This window comes from Podarcis raffonei, chromosome 14 (assembly GCF_027172205.1).
Source record: "Podarcis raffonei isolate rPodRaf1 chromosome 14, rPodRaf1.pri, whole genome shotgun sequence".
NCBI classification, from domain to species: domain Eukaryota; kingdom Metazoa; phylum Chordata; class Lepidosauria; order Squamata; family Lacertidae; genus Podarcis; species Podarcis raffonei.
The window spans coordinates 33644594-33670401 of record NC_070615.1 but is presented as its reverse complement, the minus strand read 5'-3'; the positions used below and the strand labels follow the sequence as shown (position 1 = coordinate 33670401).

Below are 25808 nucleotides of genomic sequence, written 5' to 3'. Positions count from 1 at the left end.
TTGCTGAGCTAGAACGTTGTCCTTGAACTCTGATAAACTTGCTTCTCCAGCTATAGGATAGGGAGGGTGTGTGAGAGAGTATGCATAGACACTAGTTTAATGTACAAAGGTAAAATTTGAATCCCTTGCACCACCCATTTTTGCTTTTGGCTCCACACACCATTGCCATGTGGCCCTCAGAAGTTTGCCCAGAAGGGAATGTGGCCTTTAGGGTGAAAAATCCACTTGAGGAGTGCATATACTGGTAATCCCCATTTTAGGCACAACCAATATGTGCATGATTGTGCATACGCACACAGCACCAAACCCAGAAGTGACCCTGAAACGTCATCAAAGATGGCCATTAAAAGGGTGGAATGGGGCAGAGTGGGGCGCAGCTGGGGTAGAACAGGCTAGAGCAGGGGCAGAATGGGGTGTTTCAATTTCGCACAATTTCACACAAGTGTGCAATGACTCAGAATGCAATCCCAGCACAAATCAGGGGGTTGTCTGTATATCTTGCATTAGAGATACATAACTTTTCAGTATTTTGTTTAAATGCAGGAAATCATCTCAGGCATTAGGCATTGTGTAGAGATAAACAAGTGGCTCTTGCTGGTATGCAAACACACCCAGTTTGGCATGTTATTTTTTATTATTATTATAATCCTTTAGACTGATAAGCATCAGCTATTATGGCTTTTCTTTCCAAGGATTAAACACTTTAAAAAACCTGCATCTTTCTGGAAGATTACAATAAAATGCCAGTGATCTGTGCAAAATAGCCAGTAGGGTACTTTTGAAATGGTAAAACAGGCTGCAGAGATTCTTGGTATGTTAAAAGTGCTAGTAATCTCTTATGCTCTTGTTGGGAAGATAGCTACACAGAGGGTACTTTTCAGATCCCAGTGGAGGAAACTGCATAAGTATTGATTTGCAATGTGCAGAGTTTTTATTTTTTAAAAAAGATTGGATATATTAAGGACATTGTGGCAAGTTTGACATAAGCCTATTACCAAGGACAATTTCAGAGTTAAGAAAGCATATTCTATGGTAGGTAGGAGGCTGAGGTCATAGTATGAACTGATTTATTTTAATTTTCATGGGTAAAAGTTTTCAGAATCAACCAGCGTTGGCTCATAATACCCCTACCGTGACGATTCAATCTTACTAAGGAACCATCTTACATTATCAAATGTTGAGGCCCTGGTTTTAGCACTGGGAAATGAGTCATCATTTCATGTCAACACAGCGGCCTAGGGCTTGGTATAGTCCTTCAGAAAGCAATTGCTAGATTTCTTGTGCTCTTTTTGCTAATTTATCCATAGTCACCTGGACTGCACTTCATTTTTGTAGCTGCAGGTGTGAGCATTATCCTACTTCCACTACATCACAGAGATGTGCAAGGTAGAAGGGGTGAGCAAATGGTTATTAGCAAGAAGGTGGAAAGGAACCTATGAAATGACCACTCCTAGTCATCGTCCCCCCCAAAATTGTGGTCTTTTCCCAACTCCCCTGCTGCCAAATATAGCAGTGCCCATGTGTCCCCCAGTTGTGTGATTCCTTTGCCACCCATATCAAAAGGATTCTCACCTATCTGCTTCATCTGAATAAAGATAGTCGTGGTCCATGGGGTGACACAGACAGGGTGGGGCTGCTCACCTGCCTTCTCAGCACCGGGCATCAGTGCCAGTTCCTGAAAAGGGAAGGGGAGATGCATGGGGAGCTCATAGTGGTGTGAGACTAGCGATGGAGTCAATGCAGTGCTTCTTCCCTTGTTTCCCTCTCCCCCAACAACTCCTCTCTCCTTCTTAGGGACCAGCATTGATGTCTGGTGTCTGGAAGGCAGGTGAGCAACACCACCCTGCTTGCAATACCCCACTGACTGCTACTGGACTCAAGTAAGAAGGTCCATGTAGAGCTTGTCTGAATTTTGGGGTGGGAGTCTTGTTAGAATAAAGTTGTAAACTCAAAAACAAAAAAGCAGCCAGTCCCCAGTGGGACCCTCCAACCAGCTTAGCCCTCCGAGGTCTGGGGCAAAAGTACCCAGCTGTCCACCCCACACCTGGTATTGACCTGCAGGTAAGCGCTGTCATAGAGGTATACAAATTGCCCACATCCACACTGGCTGTGCTTGGGGCAAAAGATGCTTCCTTGTATGCATGGGTTTCCTACACTTGGATCAGGATAGGTAGATCAACTGTAGCTTTTGAAACATTTGCCACTTGTGGGTAACACGGTGAGACTTCCCTTTCATGCATTTGGCCATGTCCCTTTCATTGCATTAGCTTGCAACCCCAAGCCGTTTTAGTCCAGTACGAAGCCAGCATGTGGGACTAATATGTTAACATCTGTTCCGTACAGCAAACGCACAATGACCTTGGTGTATCATCATTAATTTTCTCTCCAAACAAACCAGCCAGAACTATTGCTAGTAGAAACAATTTGAGGAACATCAGCATATAGTCAAACTTATTTAGTCTGTGACATTGATAGAAGGCCTGTTGCTGTTTGAACGCAAATTCATCAAGGCAGCGGAGGCGGAAAACTCGCCTCAACGGAACATGCAGCAATGGTCGGTACACTGGAGACATTTCGCTTCCCCCCGCCCTCCCAGTTCTGTCTCTTTTCAAATGCTGAATGGACCATGCAGTCTTTCGAAAAACCTTGGGCAGATAAATTTAATCTGAACACATCCAAGCTTCGACAAATATATTCATCTTCATTTCAATGCCTTATAGTTTCAGAGATAAATGCTTAAATCAACAAAGTGGTAACAGCACTCCTCATAGAAATTTTACTAGATCATTCAGGCCTAGCCTTGATATCAAGAGTTACACCATGCAAAGAAGAAACACATTTCTTGGTTTCTTTATATTTTTAAGTGACAAACAGCTTGGGGACTGGACTTAGTTATGGAATTTGTATAGAATGTTTTTATTTAAAAGTTTGAAGCACTAAGGCAGAGATGGGGTAGTCTGTGGCCCTCCAGATGCTGATGGCTGACAACATGGGCAATGGATGAACATGGGCAATGGTCACTGGGACTAATGAAAGCAGGAGCCCAGCAACTTCTGGAGAGTCACAGGTTCCCCACCTCTGCACTAAGGGTCTGAGAAAGGGTTTGGAAGTGGAACAGAGTCCTTATCAACTGGGGCAAAGATCCACAAACTGCCAAAGTTGCTCACTCATCTGGTCTGTATTGCTGAGTCCAAGCTATTAACATGATATTGGGTTTTATTCCCCCTAAGAGCTCAAGCTCTTTTGGAAGCTATCTCCCCAGAGACAGGCTGTAGCTTAGTGTTAGAGCAACTAAAGGTAGAAAAGTCCCATGTTCCATCCCTGGAATCTCCAGGTGGGGCTGTGAAAGACCCCTGTCTGAAATCTTGGAGAGTTGCTTAACTAGATGGTCTGGTGTGGCAGCTTCCTATGCTCCCGGTAGTAGCCAGTGGGCCAGTGGGCCATGTGGCTCACCTGCCTTCTCAGTTCTACACTTTGCTGCAACTTACCAAGAGCAATCCAATGCTCCTGGTTACTGCACCCGTGCTGTGCCTGCATTGCACTACTCTCCTGGTGCCTTAACCCTTCCCGTCAGTAAACAGCAATGTCTGGAAGGCAGGTGTACTGATAAATACTTGGGGAAGTTCACAAATGCAGCCCCACCCCCCAACACTGCCCTCCTGGCTGCTACTGTAGGTTCCTATGATTATGTCTATTTAGGATGCTATTCATGTTAAGAACTTTATTCTTCTTCTTCTTCTTCTTCTTCTTCTTCTTCTTCTTCTTCTTCTTCTTCTTCTTCTTCCTTCTTCTTCTTCTTCTTCTTCTTCTTCTTCTTCGTCTCCTCCTCCTTCTTCTTCTTCTGTATTAGGTCTCTGGTCCTGAATTCAAATTATAACCCTTTCTGTTCCCTAAGCTACTCCTTACTGGTACTTTGGAAGCAAATAATATTGACATTGAGTTCTTAGTTCAACTAGTCCCTGCAAAGGACACAAGACAGACAAGCCTCAATAATCAATAAAACACAGTGGGTGTTACCTGATGCTTCCAAAGAAGCCACAACAAGAACAAAATGTTGATACGTTCGAACATTCACACAGTTTACGATGTTTGCTTTTCTGTAATTCCTTCTCAGTTGCGGTGCAGTGGGTGCAAACCTAACTCTCCAAGAGTCATGCTCCTCTTAGTTAGAGAAAATGTAGGTTATGGTAGCAAAACCATCTATGTTAGACAAGTCAGTTAACAAGATCATACGACCTTTCCTTCCGAGTTCCTCACATATAACCCAGTGTGAAAAATAAAAGCAGCTGCCAGAGCTCTGCAAATAAATAAAGGTTCTTTTTCTGGTAATCAGTTTTCTACAGAAGTGCATTTCGAGAGACTAGGACTATGCTGCTTGCAGCCTTGAATCACAAAAGACCCCATGGTCGTCATCCAAGGAGCTCATGGTAGTATTTTCATAGGGTTTACCTCTCCATTTTATCATCACAATAACCCTGTAAGGTAGGATGGACTGAGTGAGAGTAACTGGTTGAAGATCACCGATCATGGGTGAGTGGGTCTTCAGACCCAAATATATCCTGGTCAAACATTCTAATCATTGGCCATGCCACAAAATGGGGGTGGGCAATCTGTGGCCTTTGGTCTAATTTCATGTGAGGGAGGGAGAAGGGGTTAAAGTGGATGGCAGAAAAGTAATGGCCCCACATATCTTTGACTCTAGTCCCTCCTACCTCCAGTATGTGGTCCCTGACAGATTAACTCAAAAGGAGTGCAGCCAAACTACAAATAAAGTTGCCCTGGCATAGACATATTTTGTCAATTACTGCAGATACTCCAGAAATGTAGCTGTAGTGATTGTGCTAGTTTAGTAGTAGTACCAGCAGGGTGCCTCGGTCCAGTCTGGGGAAGACTGAACCCTTTACTAGGAACCTGATATCCAGAAGAGATCAAGAGGTTACAGAGATCAGGCCGGGGAGACAGCAGTAAAAAATTCATTAAGTTCCCAGAAGTTCCCAGAGTTGTGGGCTTTTTTGGAATTTTGAGCTACAGTTCATTCTTAATGGAGTTACCGTGCCAAGTTTGGCTGACTGTTTGACCTCCCCTTTTTAGGAGTGTGATGATGTGTGAAAGCCTTGCTGTCAGACAGAAGCAATAGTGATGCAATTTTCAGGGCTAATGATTCAGCTGACCTAATGTCCTCTTCCAGCTGCTTTCTATTACTGTTGCTTAACTGGGACGATGAAGGCTCAAGGGACTGGCTTTATATAATGAACTTACTGTGCAATTATGGGCAGCTCCAGCAGGCATCTAGAGCAATATCCTTTTTTTCATTTTTGGACACTGAACCTTTTAAAAAAACAAATGAACATTAACCTGGTGTAACGTGGACATTCCCTACAGTTTTTTGTGACCATCATGAAAGTTCCCGTAACTTTTTGGATTTCCCTTTGAATCTTCAGCTGGTCCACAATGAGGCAAATAAACTTCTTGTCCTCCTATAGAGCAACATAACCAAAATAAACTGGCACAAGCAATGGCCATGAAGAATAAGCAAGTTTTTAAGAGGTTCCAAAAAGGTATCACCAGACATATATAATGTTCTGCTGCCTTTAAACTGACTAATCAATTCTGGGGTCCAGGAGTTTTTGTCACTCTTAGCTTATTTTTGAGGTGGCTAAGGGGTGTTTGTGAATCTCCTTTCATTCTTCAAATCAATCATCTCACCAGTGGTCTGCACACCTCAGCCTTCCCAAGTGCTCGGACTTCAATTAAAGCCCAGTGAAATGACATGGGACAGCTTTTTCCATCGTGCTTTTTCAGAGCAGGGGTTGTGGGCAGCTGGGGGGTGGGTGCAGAGGGCTGGAAAATGCTTGCAAAGAAGAACTTTATTTTATCTGTCCTGAATTAAACAACATTCAATTTCATTGGCTACCCATGAGTTTTAGTGTTATGATAGAGGGGATTCCCCCCCCCCATCTTCACTTTCTCCATGCCAACTTTTATCATGTCTTTATGCCTCCTCTGAGGGTGGGGACAAAATGACAGAGCTTCTCAGTGGTGGCTCCTTGTCTGTGGAATGCCCTCCCTAGGGATGCGTGCCTAGTGCCATCAGTGCCTGTTTTTAGGTTCCTTTGGGCTTGACTTTTCTGCTTACTTTTTAGTGAAGTAGGGTGGTTGAGTTGGATCTGCACTTTTAGGCATGTTATTACGAGTGTTGCTTAAATTTTCTAATGTTTGGTTTTGTAAGTCACCTTGAGTTCATCTTTTTGAAAAATGTGACATCTTCACCATCAAGTAAACAGGATTCTGTTGGAACCCTGCTCTTGTAGAGACTTCAAAACTCAAGCATGCCCCCATCTCCCATTTGCCTGCACTTCAGGCTCCAATCTGCTTTGCCAGACCCCATCAGTATGTGTGCCATACCTCAATAGGCAATGGCAATCAATGCTCATTGAAAAAGCATCTCCTATCTGTCAAAAGCCATTGAGCAAGCATTTTTGGCTAGCTCTAGAAACATCCACCGTGCCCACTGGTGCTCAATAGCAAGCAAGGAAGTGCATGAATGATGATGATGGTGCTATTCCCAGTACACCACCTTTATTAAGTCTTGATACAGTTTCATGGCAATAATATACAACTCTAACATTCCGAGCCTGTATATTTCAGGGGTGGTTTTCGAAACAACACACTGTAAGCACAGATGTTGGATAAGAAGGTGAAGTGACTGATAGGCTGTCTGGCTGTGACGTTAATCAATATGTTAATGAGGGATGGGCTGAGCAGCTAATTCTGTCCCATTGCGGTGTCACTTGTACTCAATCTTATGTCTGTTATGTGTGCCGTCACATGCCATTCTACCCCATCGATTGTAATTTGTATGCACTTCACATGTTCATTATACTTACAACATACACTTTTCAATACATTCACCAGTAAAATATGCGTCTTTTGTATGCAACTCTTATGTAAAGTGCATGTTTTTGTGAACACTATTTGTGTACCAAAATATGCAGAGCAGAATCCAAAGATGTGAATAATCCAGCAGCCTATTCCATAAACTGTGTAGACATGCCTTTGTAACATGAATTTTCTTTTTTAACCCATCAGTATTTATCGATGTTTTGATGGTGTTTTAAACCATATTGTACTCCACCTGGAAATATTTTTTATAAGAGTGCACATTATAAATATGGAAATGTTTTCACAAGGGGCTAAGAAAACAATATGGATTGTTTCAATGTGATGGCAGTCAGCACAACATTAAAAATGAAATGCTACATACATCTATGGAATGGAATGCATAAGCATCCCAGGACTGGTTAAAGTGTCACTGTTGATTTTGTGTGTGGCTTGGGGCTTATATGGGCAGGCTGTTGTAGCATAGTAATACATTTAAAGCAGTATCATGCCACTTTAAAGCTTCCTGGCTTTCCCAAAAGAATCCTGGAAGCTGTAATTTGGTTAAGGGTGTTGAGAGTTGTCAAGAGACATCTTCTTCTTCTTTGGCGATCACTCGTAGCTGAGGAAGATTGTCTTCCATAAACACAGTTTTAACGGTGGGTCCATAAGTGACTGTGGAGGCCAATTCTGGATCCACACGCCCTTCCACAGTGGGGACATTGGTTTCCAGGCAGGAGTTGATCACAGTGTGGATTTGCCAAGGGTGCCTTCCTCTTAGCACATTTCTCCCTTTCATCCTGAGTTTGAGTGTCTTCAAAGCCCGTTGACACCTTTGGTAATGGCTGTTCTCCAATTGGAGCGCTTGCAGGCCAGTTTTCCCCAGTTGTCAGTGTTTATACTACATTTTTTAAGATTTGCCTTGAGAGAGTCTTTAAACCTCTTTTGTTGACCACCGGCATTATGCTTTCCATTTTAAAGTTTAGAATAGAGTAGTTAAAAGACATCTATTCCACTCAGAAAGCTACAGTTCCCAGAGTTCTCTGGGAAGAGGGATCGAATGTTAAACCACTTCAAGGTAAGATCAAAATCCCACACTCACCGAAATCCTTTAAAAAAAAATAAAGTGCCCTGTGAATGATGCAGAAAAAACTTGAAGCTTCTTTCACAGAGGAAGGAACCCTTGGATAAATCGGAGGAAAGCACTATAATGAATGGCACAAAATAAGATTTCACTGAGCAGCCAACTTAGGGAATCTAAAGCATTTGAAACCCCAGATTGTTTCCTATTGAGGACAGGAAAGGAATGCCATACTCGTGCTTTGATTTCTCTTGACTGCATTGTCGGCTTTCTTAAATGAGAAGCAGAGAGAGAATGTCAGTGAGAGAAATGAGGACTCTTGAAAACCACGTGAAAAGAGCCCTAACCAAAAAGAATGCTGTAAAGCAAAAAGGTCTGTAAAGGTGTGCAGCAGCCGACATGTGCAGAATGATCAAAAGGCTATGAAAGACAGGATCTTACTTTTCATCTAGCTCCTCCAACAGGTGCCATGATAGCTGTGCCACTTGCAAGAAATGGCAGATGTTGCCGACAGAGAGAAGAGAAGGCGAAATGTAATGCACAGTGACAGTTTAGGGAATAGAATAGTTGTAATTAAAAACCAGGGGAGGGCCCTAGCTCAGTGGTAGAGCATCTGCTTTGCATGCAAAAGGGTCCAGGTTCGATCCCGAACATATCCAGGTAGCGCTAAGAGAGTCCTCCCTGGCTGAATCACTTGAGAGCTGCTGCTGGTCAGTGTGGACAGCACTGAGTTAGATGGATCAATAGTTTGATTCAGCCTAAGGGAAGGGGGGGATTTAAAATTTCAGCAGTGCCCTGTTTGAGCCTAAAATTTGGCACACCCACCCACCCACCTATGTCCTTCCATTCTGCTCAATTCATGATGTCATAGTTGCACCTTCCTGCCTCTAAATAGGGATTACAAATGGGGAGAGTGCTGTTGTACTCAGCTCCTGCTCTGGGGATTCTCATAGGCTGGCCACTATGAGAACAGGATGTTGGACTAGAGGTGTCATTTGCCTGATCTAGCAGATTCTTCTTATGTTCATAACTCCCACCATCCCTCATCATTGACCATGATGCCTGTGGTTGATGGAAGTTGGAATCCACCAACATCTGGAGCAGAGGCACCAGCTTGCAGGGGTGATTGGGGTGTCAGCACTGTACATGTGGACATTGCATGCACACAATGTCCCAATGTCATACGTGTGACATCAGGATGTTGGGAGGACCTGGGGTGGAGGCAAATGTGGTGGCATCACGGCTTCAGTGTCAGATGGCTCCTCCTCCTGCTCATGCTGTCACCACCAGCAGAGGGATGCTTTGACCCTCCACAGCAGGAGGAGGAGGAGAAGGAGAAGAAGAAGAAGAAGAAGAAGAAGAAGAAGAAGAAGAAGAAGAAGAAGAAGGAGTCTGCCATTGAAGCCACACCATGCTTGGCTCTGTGCTCAGCCTCCTCCATCCTCTGATTGTTTTGGACAATGGGGGGTTCCCTCCCAAAACTATTGGTGGGGCAGGAGACCTCTGCCCTCATGCGTTGGCTCTCCTGATCTAGAGGGACTTGTTATATAATTACCCTTTTCATTGAACTCAGCAGCTTTTGCACAGCTGATAGTGGCACAACTACATGTTCTTTACTCCTATGCTACACATAATATTTTGAAAGAGAATGAAAAACAGAGCTTCGGCTTAGTATTTGCCTCTGACTGCAGCTCATTCCTAATGGTCTGAAGCAACAGGGAGAAAGAGACCAATGAATGACCCCGTAATGCTTGCTTTGAAAAAGTAGAGCAGCAGAATATTGGCAAATACTTACACAGGCCAGGGTCAAGAGAAGTGGTATGCTTCTGAATACCACTTGCTGGAAACCTCAGGAGGAATGAGTGCTGTAGTACTTAGGCCCTGCTTGTCGGCTTCTCAGGAGCATCTATTTGGCCACCGTAAGAAAAGGATGCTGGACTACATGGATCTTTGATTGAATCTAGCAAAGCTCTTCTTGTATACAAGCTGATACTCTTGGCACAACACCAGCTGAAGCACAGCAGAGGACAAGATAGCCATTCTTCCCTCTTGGGAGCATGCACAGAGCATAAGGTAGCCAAGTCGCTGTACTAAAGTCTCCAGCTTGAGACCCCTAACATGGACATAAAGCAATAGAACTGGGTGTTTTCCTTGATTCCATTTTGACAGTTGTGTGTCACACTTTTAGAAAGGAGAAGACCAATTTACACTGAAGTTAAATGTTTTCACTTCCTCATCAGAATAAGAGAGAAGCTTGCTGCATCATGGACATACCTCTTGCCATGACCCTCCAGCCACAATAGCTTAAGAGGCAATTAATCCAATTCCTTATTTGTTGAATCAATACTAATGCAATGTTTTCCCTCTCCTATAATTTGCAGGCTTTGACTGTTCTGACCGTCAACAACATCGAGGTAGGGAATTCTGGTTTGTTCTGACTGCATTTATGTCTCTGAGTGATTGAGGAAAAGGGGCTGCCTGCGTACGATGGAATGTACACATTGTGCTTTAAGGCTCTTCCTTAAGTTGCTTTGGTATCGTTGTATCAGGTTGTTTGGATTTAATTCACAAGGACATTATTTCAGAATAGCTTCATTCTTCTCTATCCTGTTTAGACTTCTAATCCTCCACATTTCTGTAAATCTAGCAAAAGAGGCGTAGAGCATAACCTGTTCACACCATAATGAGAGCTATGTGCATGCTGAGATTCCTGTGGGAATATGGCTATATGTACAGAATTAAACTTTCTGAAACCTGTGGCCATCGTTTTTTAAAGTTAGTTTCTAGCCATGTGACTGCTAAAAGTTGTTTGTTTGCTTGCTTACAAACCTTATTGTGGGTGAAAAGTATAAGTCCTGAAGAAATAACTTTACAGGTTGTAATATTATAAGTCTCTCCTTGATTTATTGGCAGGCGTGAAGGTATGTGATTTGTGTGAAACATTTGCCCCAGTGTACCTTATCTCCATGAAGAGAAACTGGTAACTTCTTGTTGACTGGAGCAAACCAGTGCCAATGGTAGAAGACCAGTTCGGTCCTCATTATATCAGTGTCTAGAACTGTGGCATTTCTCTTTTCCACATAGAAAAGAATGGCACGCAGTCATTCATATGGAATAAAGTCAATGTGTGCACTTATGGACATTGTTGTGTTGGAATTAGAACTGATTCTTGCCCTGGCAACTCACCTCCTGGAAACCTGCTCCATTCTGCATAATTCCACCTGTTTATTTGAATAGCCCCACCTCTCTCGAATGATAAATATGTGACCCTTCAGATCTTGTTGGACTATAACTCCCATCATCTTTGATCATTGGGCAAGATGGCACGAGCTGATGGGAACTGGTGTCCGATATCTGCCAACCATCCTATCTGCATTGGAGACTCATATAGTCCATTGCATGGTGACTCAGGTGACCCCAATTGTTGAACTACCTATCTTTGAAGGTACAGTCTGGTGATTCCCCCCCCCCCATCAGCTATAAATGTATCTGTCCACACAGGCATTGTGGAGAAAAATGTAAACCTAAGCACAGTTATTTTTTATTTCTACAGCTGAACTATCTGAATGGCTAGGTGCTGTGTCTTTCATCTTGTTTAATTTAATGTGCATATTGTTATTTATAGTATGTTATTGGTACACTGCTCAGGGATTGTCCAAGGCATTTTGCTCCCTGATGACAAGTTAATGCTGCTCTCCCCAGTTTCCATATGTAGAAGCTTGGCAGCTGAATCTTACTTCAATACTGGCCAACAGCTGGAAGGGGCTGCCCCTGATACTCTCCAGTATTTGCTGGTGGTTGCCATACTGCTCTTAATGGTAGCACCATCCCTAACAGGGATGCCAACTTGAATAAAATATAGTGGGGGCCCAGGTAAGCCCCATCCTGCATAATCGATCACATGATGCAGTGCATGCACACCATTTGAATGGGAATCGCCATCAAGTTTGTGGGGAGCCAGCCCCCTCAAATATTTTATTGTGGGGGTCAAAGCCCCCATTGCCCCTAGGAGTTGGCTCCTATGACCCCTGACATTGCCCTGGCATCCTCTGGAATAAAGTGCAGTATAAAAATACAGTGAATTAATAAATAAAACATCTGAAGGGCCACAGATTCTCCGTCCCCTGCATTATAGGAAGACAGAATCCATATCCCTATTTTCTGAATCCTTCATGGGAAGAGGGAGACTGGGGACAAGTGCATTACCTACCTGCCTCGACTATTGCCATGCTCACCACCCTCCACACATGGGAAGGCTAACCTTTGAAGTGGGAAGCTTATAGAGTTCCCACACAGTTTGAGAGCCTGGGAATTCAGGGTTGCAAATCACGAGTGGGGAGCCTGCATGGAAAAGGCTGGATGGAATCTCATGGAGGCCGGTGAGCATTTAGTTGGCTACTGTGAGAACAGGTTACTGCACTTGATGGGCCTTTGGTCTGATCCAGCAGGGCTCTTCTTAAATTATTATTGGATAGTAACATGGGAATGGAGCTAGTGTGCTCATGTCCTCTGTCCCTCATCATGCGATGGTGAAAATATTAGGACCTGGGGTATGTTTCTGAGTCTTTGTGTGTTTCGCATGATGGCTAATAATTTCCCAGGTTGCTCACATGGATCTGTACATGAGAAGCTGCTGGCATGCTTTGAAAAAGAAATCTATTAGCTGCCATGTTTTTTCTTTCACAGAAGTAAGCTGTTAATTCCCTGTTGCTGCAATGGCCCAGCCACTGTGCCTTAAAAAAAAATAAAACCAGCCTTATTTTATTTCAGTGAACAGAGACTTCCTCATTTAAATGTAATATCAGTTGATAGCCTAGAGAGTGTTTCTATATGAAGCTGGCCCCAGCTTCACAGCAGGAAATTTGTGATGCTCGCTAAAGCTAATGTTTAACTATAACAAAATGTCTAGGTGACTGTTTCAGTCAGATAAATTTTTAATAGGAACCTTTGGTAAATTAAATTGCATTATTAAAGAGAATAGATAAACTTAGCTAGTTGCTTTAAAGAACAAGGACATAAGTTCACTTGCATTTGGAACAGGAATGACAATCTAATTCACTCAGATTCAACTTGAAAGTGATGTTTGCAAGCCTCAGACCTGCCTGTCGTACAAATATGAATGCTAGATTAAACATCGCTGAGTATGACAAAGTTCAGAATTCTGGTAATCTGTGACTATAACAATTTTTGTGTTTCCATATGCTAACAAACATTTTTTTTTTTAAAAAAAGGGGAAAAATAGATGGGTTTCACAAACGTATTCACATCTCCTTAAAAAAAGGACACAAGTTTTATTTAGTAGTGGGGGCCAAAGAACCCATTTTGTTCCTGAAACATGTAATGTGAAATTAAGTGTCACTTTCCCACTTCAATCGACATTATTAGCTGCCCCCAGGAAGTAGGGGAGGTGATAAAATAATGGAGCATTTCTGCTATGAAGCAGTATAAAAATAAGATAGAGAATTGCATACAAGGCTGCTTGGTTGGGGGTTGGTTGGCAGCAAATCAAATAATAATAGTTCAGCCTAGGGATGAATGAATCTTTTGAATATCAGTTTCATATATTTCCACTATTAATTTTAATTTGTCATGTTTGCCATTTTTTTTAAAAAAAGGAAAGAGTCCTTCTTTTCATGACATTTTCTCAGCAGTTTAGTATGCATTTTTCCTTATATGTACTTTTTTTTGCAGTTTTAGGACATATGTACATTTGTGCAAGCAATTTCTCTTACCAGAATGCATGCTTGTAAGTTAAATTAAACGTTGCGCTTTTCTGATCATTCCATCACACCAGGCATTTCTTCTTGCCAGAAGGAACAACCCTCCCTCTTGCCCCCCTGTGCACTTTTCTGGGGGTTCTCCTGGCTTTCCAGAGTGGATTTGGAGGAAGGCACGGGGTACGGTGGAGGGAGGAGTGGGAGCCCTTACACTAGCTTCTGCTAGCAGTCTGGGTAGGTTAAATCCAGGTTATGACCTTTTTGTACACATTTTTCTGGTTGCAGAACTGCACTACAAAATTCAGGGATGTGTAAAGTAGAACACAGAGGTGCATTTTAGCTCATGTATTGTTTCAGAAAATGTGTGGGTTTAGTTTAAAATGCAAACTAAACTAAATTCCCCACCAATACCCTATAGGCAAACCTACCTAATTCACACTTTCCAAAGCAATGTGTGGATGGGAAGACAGTTGTCCTTTGAAATGTGCACTTTTTCAGTGCAGTTCTCCATTAAAAAATGCATACACTGGAGTAAGGCATGACTATAAATGACCATAATACTGAAAATAGCATACAAAATGCATTATCTTAATGTGTATGTTAGGCAAAATTGCATACAAATTCATGCTGAAATGCTGATAAATTTCCATCAGCATATGGTTGGGAGGACGGAGAAATAGAGGCATGTCTCTTTCTCCCCTCCCTCATGACTGCATGAATGAGCAAGGCTCCAAATCAATTTGGTCTCTGATCTGGGTTGGGGCACCATCAGATCACAACTGCCCCCAGAACCCCAGATCAAAGGAGCCTCACACAGTCCTAATAATCATGGCTTTATAAGATCAGGCTTTTTGGTGTCTGAACTCCACAAGGTTTTGTTTTTTTTTAATGTCATATTTGGAGAAGGTAATCATTTGGTAATATTTGCAAAATGTAAGAGCTTGTAAATTGCTTGGATGGCTTCTACGTACATCTCTTCAATTCAAAAAAGGGGAGCTGTCCTGTCACGTGGCTATGTATCATCTTGTAACTGAATGCTTGCGACTGGAGAATGTAGATTGGCTTTTTACAGCTTAAGCCTTGTTAGTCCTGCTGTATAACAGAGGGAAATTCTCAAAAGCTATTGGCATCTCTGCCCTTTTCAATGGATTGAGGCAGCAGTGCACACAATCTTCTTAATTCTTTGTAACTCTCTGATTACTTGCTTCCTTGGATCCGAGGTCTTTTTTTTTATATTCCAGGGTATCAATATGTACAAGCGCATGTCTCACTTTTGATAAGGGGATGCTTTGTGTAAAGGCTTCATTTATTTTGAATAGTGATGGGCTTCCATTCTTGAACGACACATCCAAAACCACTCTAACATCTGCTTAATCCGGTTTTGTACTCTTGGATAATTTGACTGTGCATTTTTTGCCAGATACTTGAGATATCCAAAGGAAGAACAGCAATAGTGGTTTCCCTCTCTCTTACATATTTCAAATAGCTTTTCTTTCAGCATTCTGTTATAGCCATACAATTTCAGAGAAAGAAATATCTGGACTAGATGCTGCCAAGTAATTGGGAGACCCTGATTATTTTTAACACACAGGCGTTACAGCCATTGACAAGAGTCGCCGCTGCAAGCCGCCAAGTCTCCCCTGAATAAATACCAGCTCCGCCTATACTGTGTCTTTTTAGTGTCCTTCTCCTTGTAAATATTCAAATTACACACTTTTTTATACAAAGAATATCTCATGCATATGGATTCTAATAAAAGATTGTTATCACAAATGGCTCCGCTCTCTTGTACAATAATACACTTAATGGGGCATGTTAATGTCATTACAAAGTAGACTTCTGAACAGGCTAGAATATGGCCATTTATTATCTAAGCCATGATAATAGGCAACATGTAACAATCACATTTCAAGGCAATTCATCAATGTGGTCTGTTATGGGGGGAGGAAGAGTGTTCAGTCTTGTATTCATGAATCACAATTTCTTGGTGGTCATATCTGGATCCCGATCTGGAATGTGTGCTGCCCAACCCAGTTGTTGTGAAACTGGGCCTGAGCAGGACTGTCAGAACTGCTCTATCGGACAGGCAAGGCCAACATGGTATAGTGGGCAGAGGGTCAGACAAAGACCTCACAGACCAGCATTCAAATCCCCATGACCATGAAGTTCACATGAAGCTCACCTTGGGACAGTCACTGTCTTGCTCAACCTAACCTGCCTCACAGGGTTGTTGTTGAGATGAAATAATTGGGAGAACCATGTATACCACATTGAGTTCATTGGAGGAAAAGTTAAGATATGAAATGATGATGATGTCAAAATCCTGGTAGTTATTCATATCACGGCCAACCTAGAGGCTTCATCCAATCTCTAGGAGTAATGTTGGATACCCTATTCCCACCTGCACCTGCTGCTGTTCCTGCTGCTAAGGTAAGGAAAGTGGTTAGAGGATGGTGGAGGATGGTGAGGAGAATTTAAGGGGAAGGAAGGAGAGGTAGATGCATGGTGGCCACTGGGAAATATTCTGTAGCTCAGAATTCGACCCATTCTGGAAAATAATGCCAGGGCTTTTAAAGCTCAACTCTCGTTTGTGGGCTTCATTTGTGGTCTATTTTATGTGCTGCCCAAAGTTCATTCCTGAGCCTGGCTTCTCTCTCTGGCACTCAGCATGGAGAAATATGTCAGCTTTAGTTTCCCTTTCGTTTTTCCACATGCCATTTTCACTTATATATTCTGCATGCGTATCTTTTAGTTGGAGAGCTCACTGCAACATTTGGAGATGTGTGGATTTTGAAGGGTGGCTACATTTTGGCTTAAGTGTTGGTGTGGGAAACACAAGTGTATTTGCCTCGTATTGAAAAAGTGAAGTAAACCTCTCTCTCAAGGCACAAATGTGGTTCAGATGGGGCTCCGCATGATGAAGGTCATTTTCAGTGTGACTGTGTTGCTGACATCCACAGGAGTGTCCTCCTAAGCCTTCCCTGAGACTAACATTGTAATGGAAGAAGGATTTATGCCTGTGGCAGGCAGACATTTCAAGCCATTTCCATGATTTGTGGTGCACCTCTTCCCTCAGGCTCATGAGCCCTGCGTGAAACTAACTGAACACAACTTTGCCTGTTGTACAGAGCAAATGTACACAAGTTATCAGTCTACTCCTAGCTTATCAAGAAATGCCATTCAGAAGCTATGTTTGTGTGCTCTCTCTCTCTCTCTCTCTCACACACACACACACACACACATACACACTTCGTTTCTTGGAAGCAATAGGTCAAGCTTAGCAAGAAGGATACTTTAGAAAAGGCCGACAAACGTGTTAGTTTTTGGTTACCATTTTGCTTGGCTGATGCTGGTTTTTTAAAAAAAATCTCTGAAAGAATTGACGACTGCTTCACTGGCCCACTTCCTTACTATTTGGTAAAATGTCATGACCACTGTATGGGGTTATGCTGGAGATGGATGGGTCCTGCTCTTTGTGCACCAGGCCAATTTTTCAAATGTTTGTTTGTAAGCATTTTCTGTCCCATTTCTACATTTATCTGTGATTTATTTAATTAATTAATTTTGCTTTTAAAAAGTACATTAAACTTAATATTTTTTTCTTATTAAACTTTTTTTTACAAAAGTGACTCACAATAAACAACATATAACATCTATATTAAAACCAGCTTTTAAAAAGCATAAAATGTTTAAAGTACATATTGAAATGCTATAAGAATGCAATTTATTTGTTTTGAGCTAGTAACTGTATTACATAATTTGGGGAAGTGTGGAATCCAATGGATGATTATCATTTAACCAAATTTCCATCCTGCCTTTCCTGCCATGGGAGCCCAGGGTGGCAAACAGCAAAACAGTAAAAACAGTACAGTGAAAATAAAATGAAAAATTATTTGAAACAAGAGCATTTAAAACATTTAATAACATTAGGTTGTATCCAATTCTGCAGAAGAAGTGTTCTGCTCACCCAGTGGGACTTCCCCTTCCTCTCCTCTCCCACCCCCCCTCATTTTTTTATTTTTTATATAATTTACTGCATTTATATCCCACCTTTTCTTCCAAGGAGCTTGAGATGTCTTACATTGTTCTCCCCTTCATTTAATCCCATTAAGAACTGTGTGAAGTAAGTTAGGCAGTAACTGGCCCAATGTCACGCAATGAAGTGGGGATTTGAACCCTGGTCTCCCAGGTCCTAGGGGATGCGGGTGGTGCTGTGGGTTAAACCACAAAGCCTAGGACTTGCTGATCAGAAGGTCAGCGGTTCGAATCCCCACAACGGGGTGAGCTCCCATTGCTCGGTCCCTGCTCCTGCCAACCTAGCAGTTCGAAAGCACATCAAAGTGCAAGTAGATAAATAGGTTCCGCTCTGGCGGGAAGGTAAACGGCGTTTCCGTGCGCTGCTCTGGTTTGCCAGAAGCGGCTTAGTCATGCTGCCCACATGACCCGGAAGCTGTACACCGGCTCCCTCGGCCAATAAAGCGAGATGAGCACTGCAACCCCAGAGTCGGCCATGACTGGACCTAATGGTCAGGGGTCCCTTTACCTTTACCTCCCAGGTCCTAGTTCAGCACTCTTAACCAGGACAAGGCAATCATAGTCATGTTCCAGGCAGGTCTGAAGTGTGGTCTGAAATCCCGGAGAGCTGCTACCACTCAGTGTAGACAATACTGATCTAGACCAATTCTCTGACTTTGTGTAAGTGAGAACTTCCTATATTCCCATTTTTTATAATGGATGAAAAGTATGGAACTTTACAGACATTCGTGGAGGAACCAGATCTGTAAAGCCAGATAAAATATAAGCACAGTAGTGAAATATGAGCTTGGAGAATAAGCACCTTTTGATGTCAAGTACTCAGAAAAGATGGCATGTATAATGTCATGAAAATAAATGATGTAAGAACACACAAGCATGCACATACGCAAATGTGTGCAAAATAATTTATGGCTCTGAGAGTTTGCTGATAGAAGTGGAGCCCCAGTGAAAGCCTGTAACATCGCTAAACAAATAGACTTGATAATAGACAAGAATTACAGATGTTTCATTCATAAAGGGAAGTGGTTCTGGTGCTTTTGAATGCATTTTGCTGGTGTTCCACCCTGGGACATTGATCAGCTGGTGGGGAATTACTGGGAGTGCATGTATGTGGGTGAAAATAATGCATGGAATTAGGATTCCTCTTCTGTGTATAAAATGGAGATGCAGCAGAGAGTTCTCTTGTGTCTGGCTGGGAAATAAACGGCTGGCATTCAGAAATTTATTATTATTTATTTATTTCATAACATTTATAGACTGCTTGATTGTAAAAACAAAACAAAACTTCAAAGCGGTTTACAAAATGATGAAACCATAAAACCAGGAATTTTTTAAAAGAAATACATTAAAACATACAATAAGTTAAAATACTAAAACAGATTAAGATTCACACCAACATTTCTAAGCGTCTGGGTGGGCTTGTCCTACTAAGTACATCTTCATCAGGCTCTGAAATGAATACAGCGAAGGCACCTGCTTGATATCAATAGGCAGGGAGTTCCAGAGTTCTGGTGCTGAATGATTGAGTTCTTACACATGCAGAAGAGAATGTATGCCTCAAAGAAGCAGAGCTTTTAAGACAGCCCCCAGCAAACATTTACTTGGCACTGTAGTAACCAGCAGGAGAAAATTTGGAAGAATACAAACCTCCCCAGATTTCCCAAACTACAGTCGTACCTTGGAAATCGAATGGAATCTGTTCCAGAATTTTGTTCAACTTCCAAAACATTAGGAAACCAAAGAACAGCTTCTGATTGGCTGCAGGAACCTCCTGCAGCCAGTCGGAAGCCATGGAAGCCACTCTGGACATTCGGCTTCCAAAAATCATTCAAAAACCGGAACACTCACTTCTGGGTTTCAATCGTTCAGGATCCAATTTGTTCGGGAGCCAAGGCGTTTGAGATCCAAGGTACGACTGTATTATGTGATGGACAGTAGTTTTGCTGCTAGGAACCAGATAGAAACTGGCTTTTTTTGGCAAAGCTAGCTGCAAATATTTGAATATTGGATGGAATAGGAGCGATGCCAGCTGATTGCATCTCTGACTGCAGATTAAATGGAAATGCAACACAGTTAATTAACTGGAATTATACAGTGACACACAGTTCAATTTCTTTGGTTAGTTTTATGGCTGGTTTCTGAATGCCATCCAGTTTCTTTGCCTCGAGTGCAATTTTAATATGTGTAGATAAAAAAATTGTAAAGTTATCACTTTAATCAACATCTATTCATTCATTCTTTGGGGGGGGTTTGAAAAGATTTCAGAAGTATCAAGATGTCAGAACTGTGCAACTAATTGTCACAAAATTAGCAAAAGCTGGGGGAGGGGGAGTAATTGAGGGATGCAAGACACATTGTGAGTAATAATAATACAAAAAGGCCAGACCACGCAAGTATTTGGGTGAGAAAATATGATCAAGCATGGCCTAACTTTCTTACTCTTTGTTTTGCAATTGAAATACAGGAATGTATGAAACTGCCTTGTCTCGTCCACACCCTATATTTTGAGTGCTATGCTACTACTTTAAACAATCATGGCTTCCCCCAAAGAATTCTGGGAGCTGTAGTTCGAGAAGGGTGTTGAGAATTGTTAGGAGATCCCTATCCCCCTTCCAGAGCTACAATTCTCAGAGTTTCTTGGGAAAGGATTGCCTGTTAAACCACTCTGATAAACCACTCTTTGAGCGTAATACGGGGTCTCCTAACAACTGCAGAAATCTAAACCATGGTTGCAGGGAGGGGGGAGCCATTTTCATTCCAGTAAAATAATGTCCAGGGTGAGTTGTTCAATGTACAAGAATACTGTAAACCAAAACTGTGATCGAAAGTCTGAGTGTGATAGATACTCTGTGTGCTACCACATGAGAATAACCAACACAGCAGAATGTAATAGCCTTGTGAAACAGAAATGCAGTGCCTCCGGGGCACAGTGAAGGTGTATTTCAAGTTTGCATTGTACTTGGAACTGTGACAAGCTTTTTTAAAAAACAACAACTAAAAAAACCTCACCAGTTGAAACAGAAATTTTGGTCATTTACGTATTTAGAGATACTACGCCCACTCTTTAGTGGGGGTAAATTTGTAGTTTCTTAAGGGGAATGAGAGTTGTGGCATATTAGAGGCAACACCTACATCCTTTGACTATTTTTTTCTTCATCTTCAACCTGACCGTGAAGCCCTCTTGATAAATTTGTCCACACATCCATGCACATCTCTGAGACCACTTCACTTGACCAGAATATGCTTAAAAGCTGTTACTGATTCTTTTGCGTTGACTCCACTAAATGGAAATTCTGCCTACCTGCCCTGTCAGTGCAGTTGTGCTTCTGAATATTACTGTATTTTTTCGTGTATTGGACAAACTTGTTTGACTCAAAAATCACGTCAAAAAACTGGGGTCATCCAATACATGGATAGTAGCATGGCACGGGAGGAGGGGGAAGCACCGCGCTGGCAGCCATTCAGTTGGCAGGAGTGCAGCTTTCCAGATGCCACAGCAAGTGGGAAGAGATCTGGGGGGTGTTTTTTGCCCACAGCTGTGTGAGGAGGGGGGAGAAGCTGCGCGCCGCCAGCCAGCCCTTTGGCGGGAGTGCGAATTCACCCAATGCCACTGTTCACGGGAAGAACTCCCTGGATTGTTTCCCATGCGTGGCGGCATCGGGGGAGGTTGCACTCCTGCAAACTGGATGGCTGGAGGGAGCACAAATTCACCCCATGCCACTGTGTGCAGGAAATGATCTAGGGAGTGTTTCCTGCCCTCATCTGCATGGGGGGAGAGGCTCAACAACTTTGGGCCATCTCCCCTCATTTTCTTAAAGTATAGTCCCCCCAAATGGGGGCGTCTTATAGACGGAAAAGTACGGTAGTTGTTGGGAGACTGTGGTTGTGCTCAAGTCTTCCTTGCAGACTTCCATAGCCAGATGGTTGGCCACTATGAGAACAGGATGTTGGAAAAGGTGGTCTGATCCCATAGAACTCTTAGTATCATGTTATGTGATGTCATGTTATTGGGTGCTGAGGGATAGCTCAGTTAGTAAGCATGAGACTCAATTTCATGGTCATGGGTTAGAGCTCTGTGGTGGGTGAAAGATTCTTGAATTTCAGGGAGTTAGACTAGATGATCCTTGTGGTCCCTTCCAACTCTACATTTCCATGATTCCATGTTGTGTTGTGTTGTGCTGTGCTATCTTCCCCTCTCACTGCATCCATGGTACCTTCAACGTACAGGCAACTCTCAATTTACAGATATTTGATGCACTAACAACCATGCCCACATGTGTCATGTTTGAAACTGGAAGGGGGTGGAACAGGGCCAGAACTGGGGTGGAGTGGGGTAGGGAGGGGCAGAGGCAGGGGCAGAATGGGGTGAGCCAGGCTTATATGCACGCTGATGCACACAATGAGCTGGAACACAACCCCTGTGCAAATGAGGGGTTGTGTGTAATCAGATCACACATTTTACTGTGGGTCATAATCGGTCTGTTCGGACATTTGGCCCAGGAATAAGGCCATTTCCACACCTATGGTGTTTCAGGAAGGAGGATTTATTTATTTGTACACATCAATACCCATGTACTGGGTACATGATGCCATTTCATGCATGCATATTCCAGAGGCCTGAGATTATTCTCCTCCAGTTTCCCTGTCTTCGGTGCTGAGCTGAAAGTGTGAATTGGCCTCAAATACTGATAATCCCAGAGGTATGCAAACCACTGGTAGTAAGTCTGCAGCTAGGGTGAAAGGATTATTTCCATCAATAGTGCAAATGTATTCCTTTATGGCCCCCAAGAGAGATCCTGGAACTAACTAAACCTTGATAAGTCCTGCCTTCAATTAAACCTGGGGCTGGAAATGAAGCATGTTTCATGACAGGTCACTGAAAAGCACCAGAGAGTGAAACTCAAAGTAAAATGGAAGAAGCACTGCAAATGGATCAGCTATAATAGAGTTTGACTCTAAGCTGATATTAAACTTTATCTCCTTAATGACAATTAGAGGCAAAGACTGCAGAGCAAACTTCCTGTGCTAAGCTGTGAACAAATGCTGGACATATGTACTGTATGTATGTATGTATGTATGTACATAGGTGTCTTCGAGACATTACACATTGCTCAAATGAATGGCTCTGAGCAACCTCTCTATCCAATTGGATAGAGAAATTTGATGGGGAAAAGTTTTTCTCCCTCTCTCATAACATTAGAATGTGGAGACATCCAATGGAAGATTCAGAACTAATAAAAGGAAAAACTATGACACTTCTTCCTACTAGAGGCAAAGGTGGTCATCAACTTGGATGGTTTTAGAAGAGGGTTGGACAATTTTATAAGGCTGATAACTGTGATGGCTATGTTCTACCACCACTGTCTGCAACATAATGCCTCTGAATACTGGTTGGTGGGAACCATAGGAGGAGAGTGGCACTCAGGTCCTACTTGAAGGCTCCCAACAGGCATCTGGATGGCCACTGTGAGAACAGGATCCTGGCCAAGAGGGCCACTGGCCTGATCCTGTAGGCTTTTCTTGCATTCTTATGTTCTATGGGAAGCCGACAAGCAAGACCTGAGTGCAACAGCATTCTTCCCACTTGGGAAGCCCAGCAAGCGGTATTCAGAGTTGAAAACAGAAAGGGGATTAATGTTCTTGATGAACTTTTTAAACCAAATAAATAGACTGATGCAGAAATGTAGAGAACTGAGCTTAAGATTGGAAAAATGAGGAAGTGAGAGAAACTGAAATTGACAGATTCGTCCGTTCCTAGTGTGGACATTTTGAAAAAGAAACAAAAAATGCATCACACCTGACAGGAACCCTACAGAGTTTACAGAGACACATTTACATTGGCATTTATCACTCCTCTGACCTCCATATATTTTGGAGTGCAATGACCCAATGAGCACTGGTTTTGGGTGTTGCTGATGCTGCATAATTCCCAGCCGAATCATTTCACAGTCCAAAACATCTGGAGGGCACCAGGTTGGTGAATGCTACACTGCACCTAATTCTGATGCCCCAGTAATGTGCAGGCCCTTCTTCCCTCCCTCCCACCCCCCCCCACTCCACCCATCATGATAAGAGGGATTGTACAGCATCAGCAACACCCAAACACAGCGCTCCTATCAGCCCTTGTGCAGAATGTCAATGGTCTAATCAAAACCAACCTGGCAGCTTATTAAATGCCATGCCGGCAGATGATATATTGTAATGCAGATTCTCTTGATGTCTGACAATGCTTCCCAAGAGGTGGGGGGCCATCCATTTCAGCCATTGCAATGCAAATCATGATAATCCAAAGCCTATTTCCTTTGTGGGGTCTAATTTTGCACTAAGAACCAAATAATTTACAGCAACAGTCTGATTAGGCAAAGCATCTGAACACTATACCTTAATAAGTTTGCAGAGATGATACACATGCTGACACACTGACAGCATTTTAAAATAAATAAATAAACAAACAAATAAATAACCCAAACTTCCAGACCCCATGTTAATGTAATCTACAATTTTCCTCCCTATTGTGCTATTTGTTATAAATTACTATACATTTCCATACACACTCCTATGGAATGGAAATAAACCTGGATCCAAGGCTGCACTCTGATGCACACCTGCCTGAGGTTAAAGCCAGCCGAACTCTGGGATTATCCCCTTCTGTATTCACAGAAGGAGAATCAGATAAAATTTCTCATGGGAGTAGTTTCGGCTTGGATCTGGGGTGCGGTGAAATATGGCTTCTGAAATGGGCTATCTTAGAGTTGGGAACATGCAATTTGTCACCATAGAAGGCACGGTTTAGGGAGGATGACAGCACACTAATAATAATAATAATAATAATAATAATAATAATAATAATAATAATATTTCTATACCACCCTTCATCTGAAGATCACAGGGCGGTTTACAATATAAAAACACAAAAATACATGCCCTAATAACAAACATAAACAATAACAAACATCCCCCACCCCCAGTTTAAAAGGCCATAAATTGCTTAATTAGCCAAAGGCCTGAGAGAAGAGGGATGTTTTTGCCTGTCACCTATAGATATGCAATGAAGGTGCCAGGTGAACCTCCTTGGGCAGACCATTCCACAGGCGAGGAGCCGCTGCATAAAAGCTTCATTTTCTCCTCTCATGAAAGGTGTGGGAGCCAGAATAGGTCAGCAATAACTCACATGGCTTCAGTGATGTTAACTCTTTATTCAAAGAAACCAGACAGCTCTTAGGACAGGCCTAGTGAGCACAGCAACTGTTTACAATAGAACTCTCCCCTGAGGCAGTTTTGAGGACTTAAGGTCCCCACCTTCCCACAGCTCCCTAAGGCTCCTCCTTCCCCAGTTCCTTCCCAAGCAATCTGAGGCTCCATTGTCTTGCCTGTTGCTGCTCCTCCTCTTCATGTTTCTTTGGTTTTCTGGGAGACTGGGGTGTGGGGTGGGGTGGGGAGCTGGTCCTAGCAGGAGGGGGAGACCCCCCTGGCTTCTTCAGCCGCCTGCCTCATCTCTACCTCTTGTTCTGGACTGCTCTCTGCCACAGAGTTTTCCTGCTCACTAAACTCTGTTACCTCTTCAGCTTTTTGACACTTCCTCCCAGTCTGCTCCTTCTTCTTCTCTCTGACTGCTCACCGTCATCCCACCACCAATCCCCAGGCTCTGAGCTTTCTTCCCTTGGGAGATGCCCAGGAGATGCCTCCCTCTACTCCTCTGCGTTTAGCCAGCCCATAATATCTCATGATTTTTCCACTACCAATACAGTGGAAGAAAAACAACAACTATCTGCTGGTATCTGATATCTGAGCCTCTTTGGTGTTTATTGTGTTTCCCTCGTAATGTCCTGGGTTTTGCATCCCTTTGTGGTTGTGGGGAAGTGGTGGACTCCACAAAAATCAGGAGCCCCCAATTTGGGGGGCATAGGATGCAACCCTAATGTGAATACATGTACAAATGGACAGCCAATACCAATCTACTCCTCCTTTTCTGCTCCCCTCTATATGCAGCTAGAAGCTAAGGAGCAGAGGTAGTTGGCATGGCACCCTCCAGATGTTGCTGGACTACAGTTCCTATCATGCCTGGCCATTGGTCACACTGATTGCGGCTGATGGGA

General features: G+C 42.8%; 1 protein-coding gene across 15 annotated transcripts in view; it reads left to right on the top strand.

Annotated features, from left to right (window-relative positions):
- RBFOX1 (RNA binding fox-1 homolog 1) overlaps positions 1-25808 on the top strand; it is a 1472193-nt gene that overhangs the window by 337991 nt on the left and 1108394 nt on the right. For 13 of the 15 annotated variants that reach the window (XM_053365865.1, XM_053365877.1, XM_053365871.1 and 10 more), the window contains exon 3: positions 10342-10374. The exons of the other annotated variants lie outside the window; for them this stretch is intronic. In XM_053365865.1, coding sequence (XP_053221840.1) covers positions 10342-10374 — 33 coding nt within the window. The remainder of the gene's footprint in view (positions 1-10341; positions 10375-25808) is intronic. 15 annotated transcript variants of the gene reach the window in all.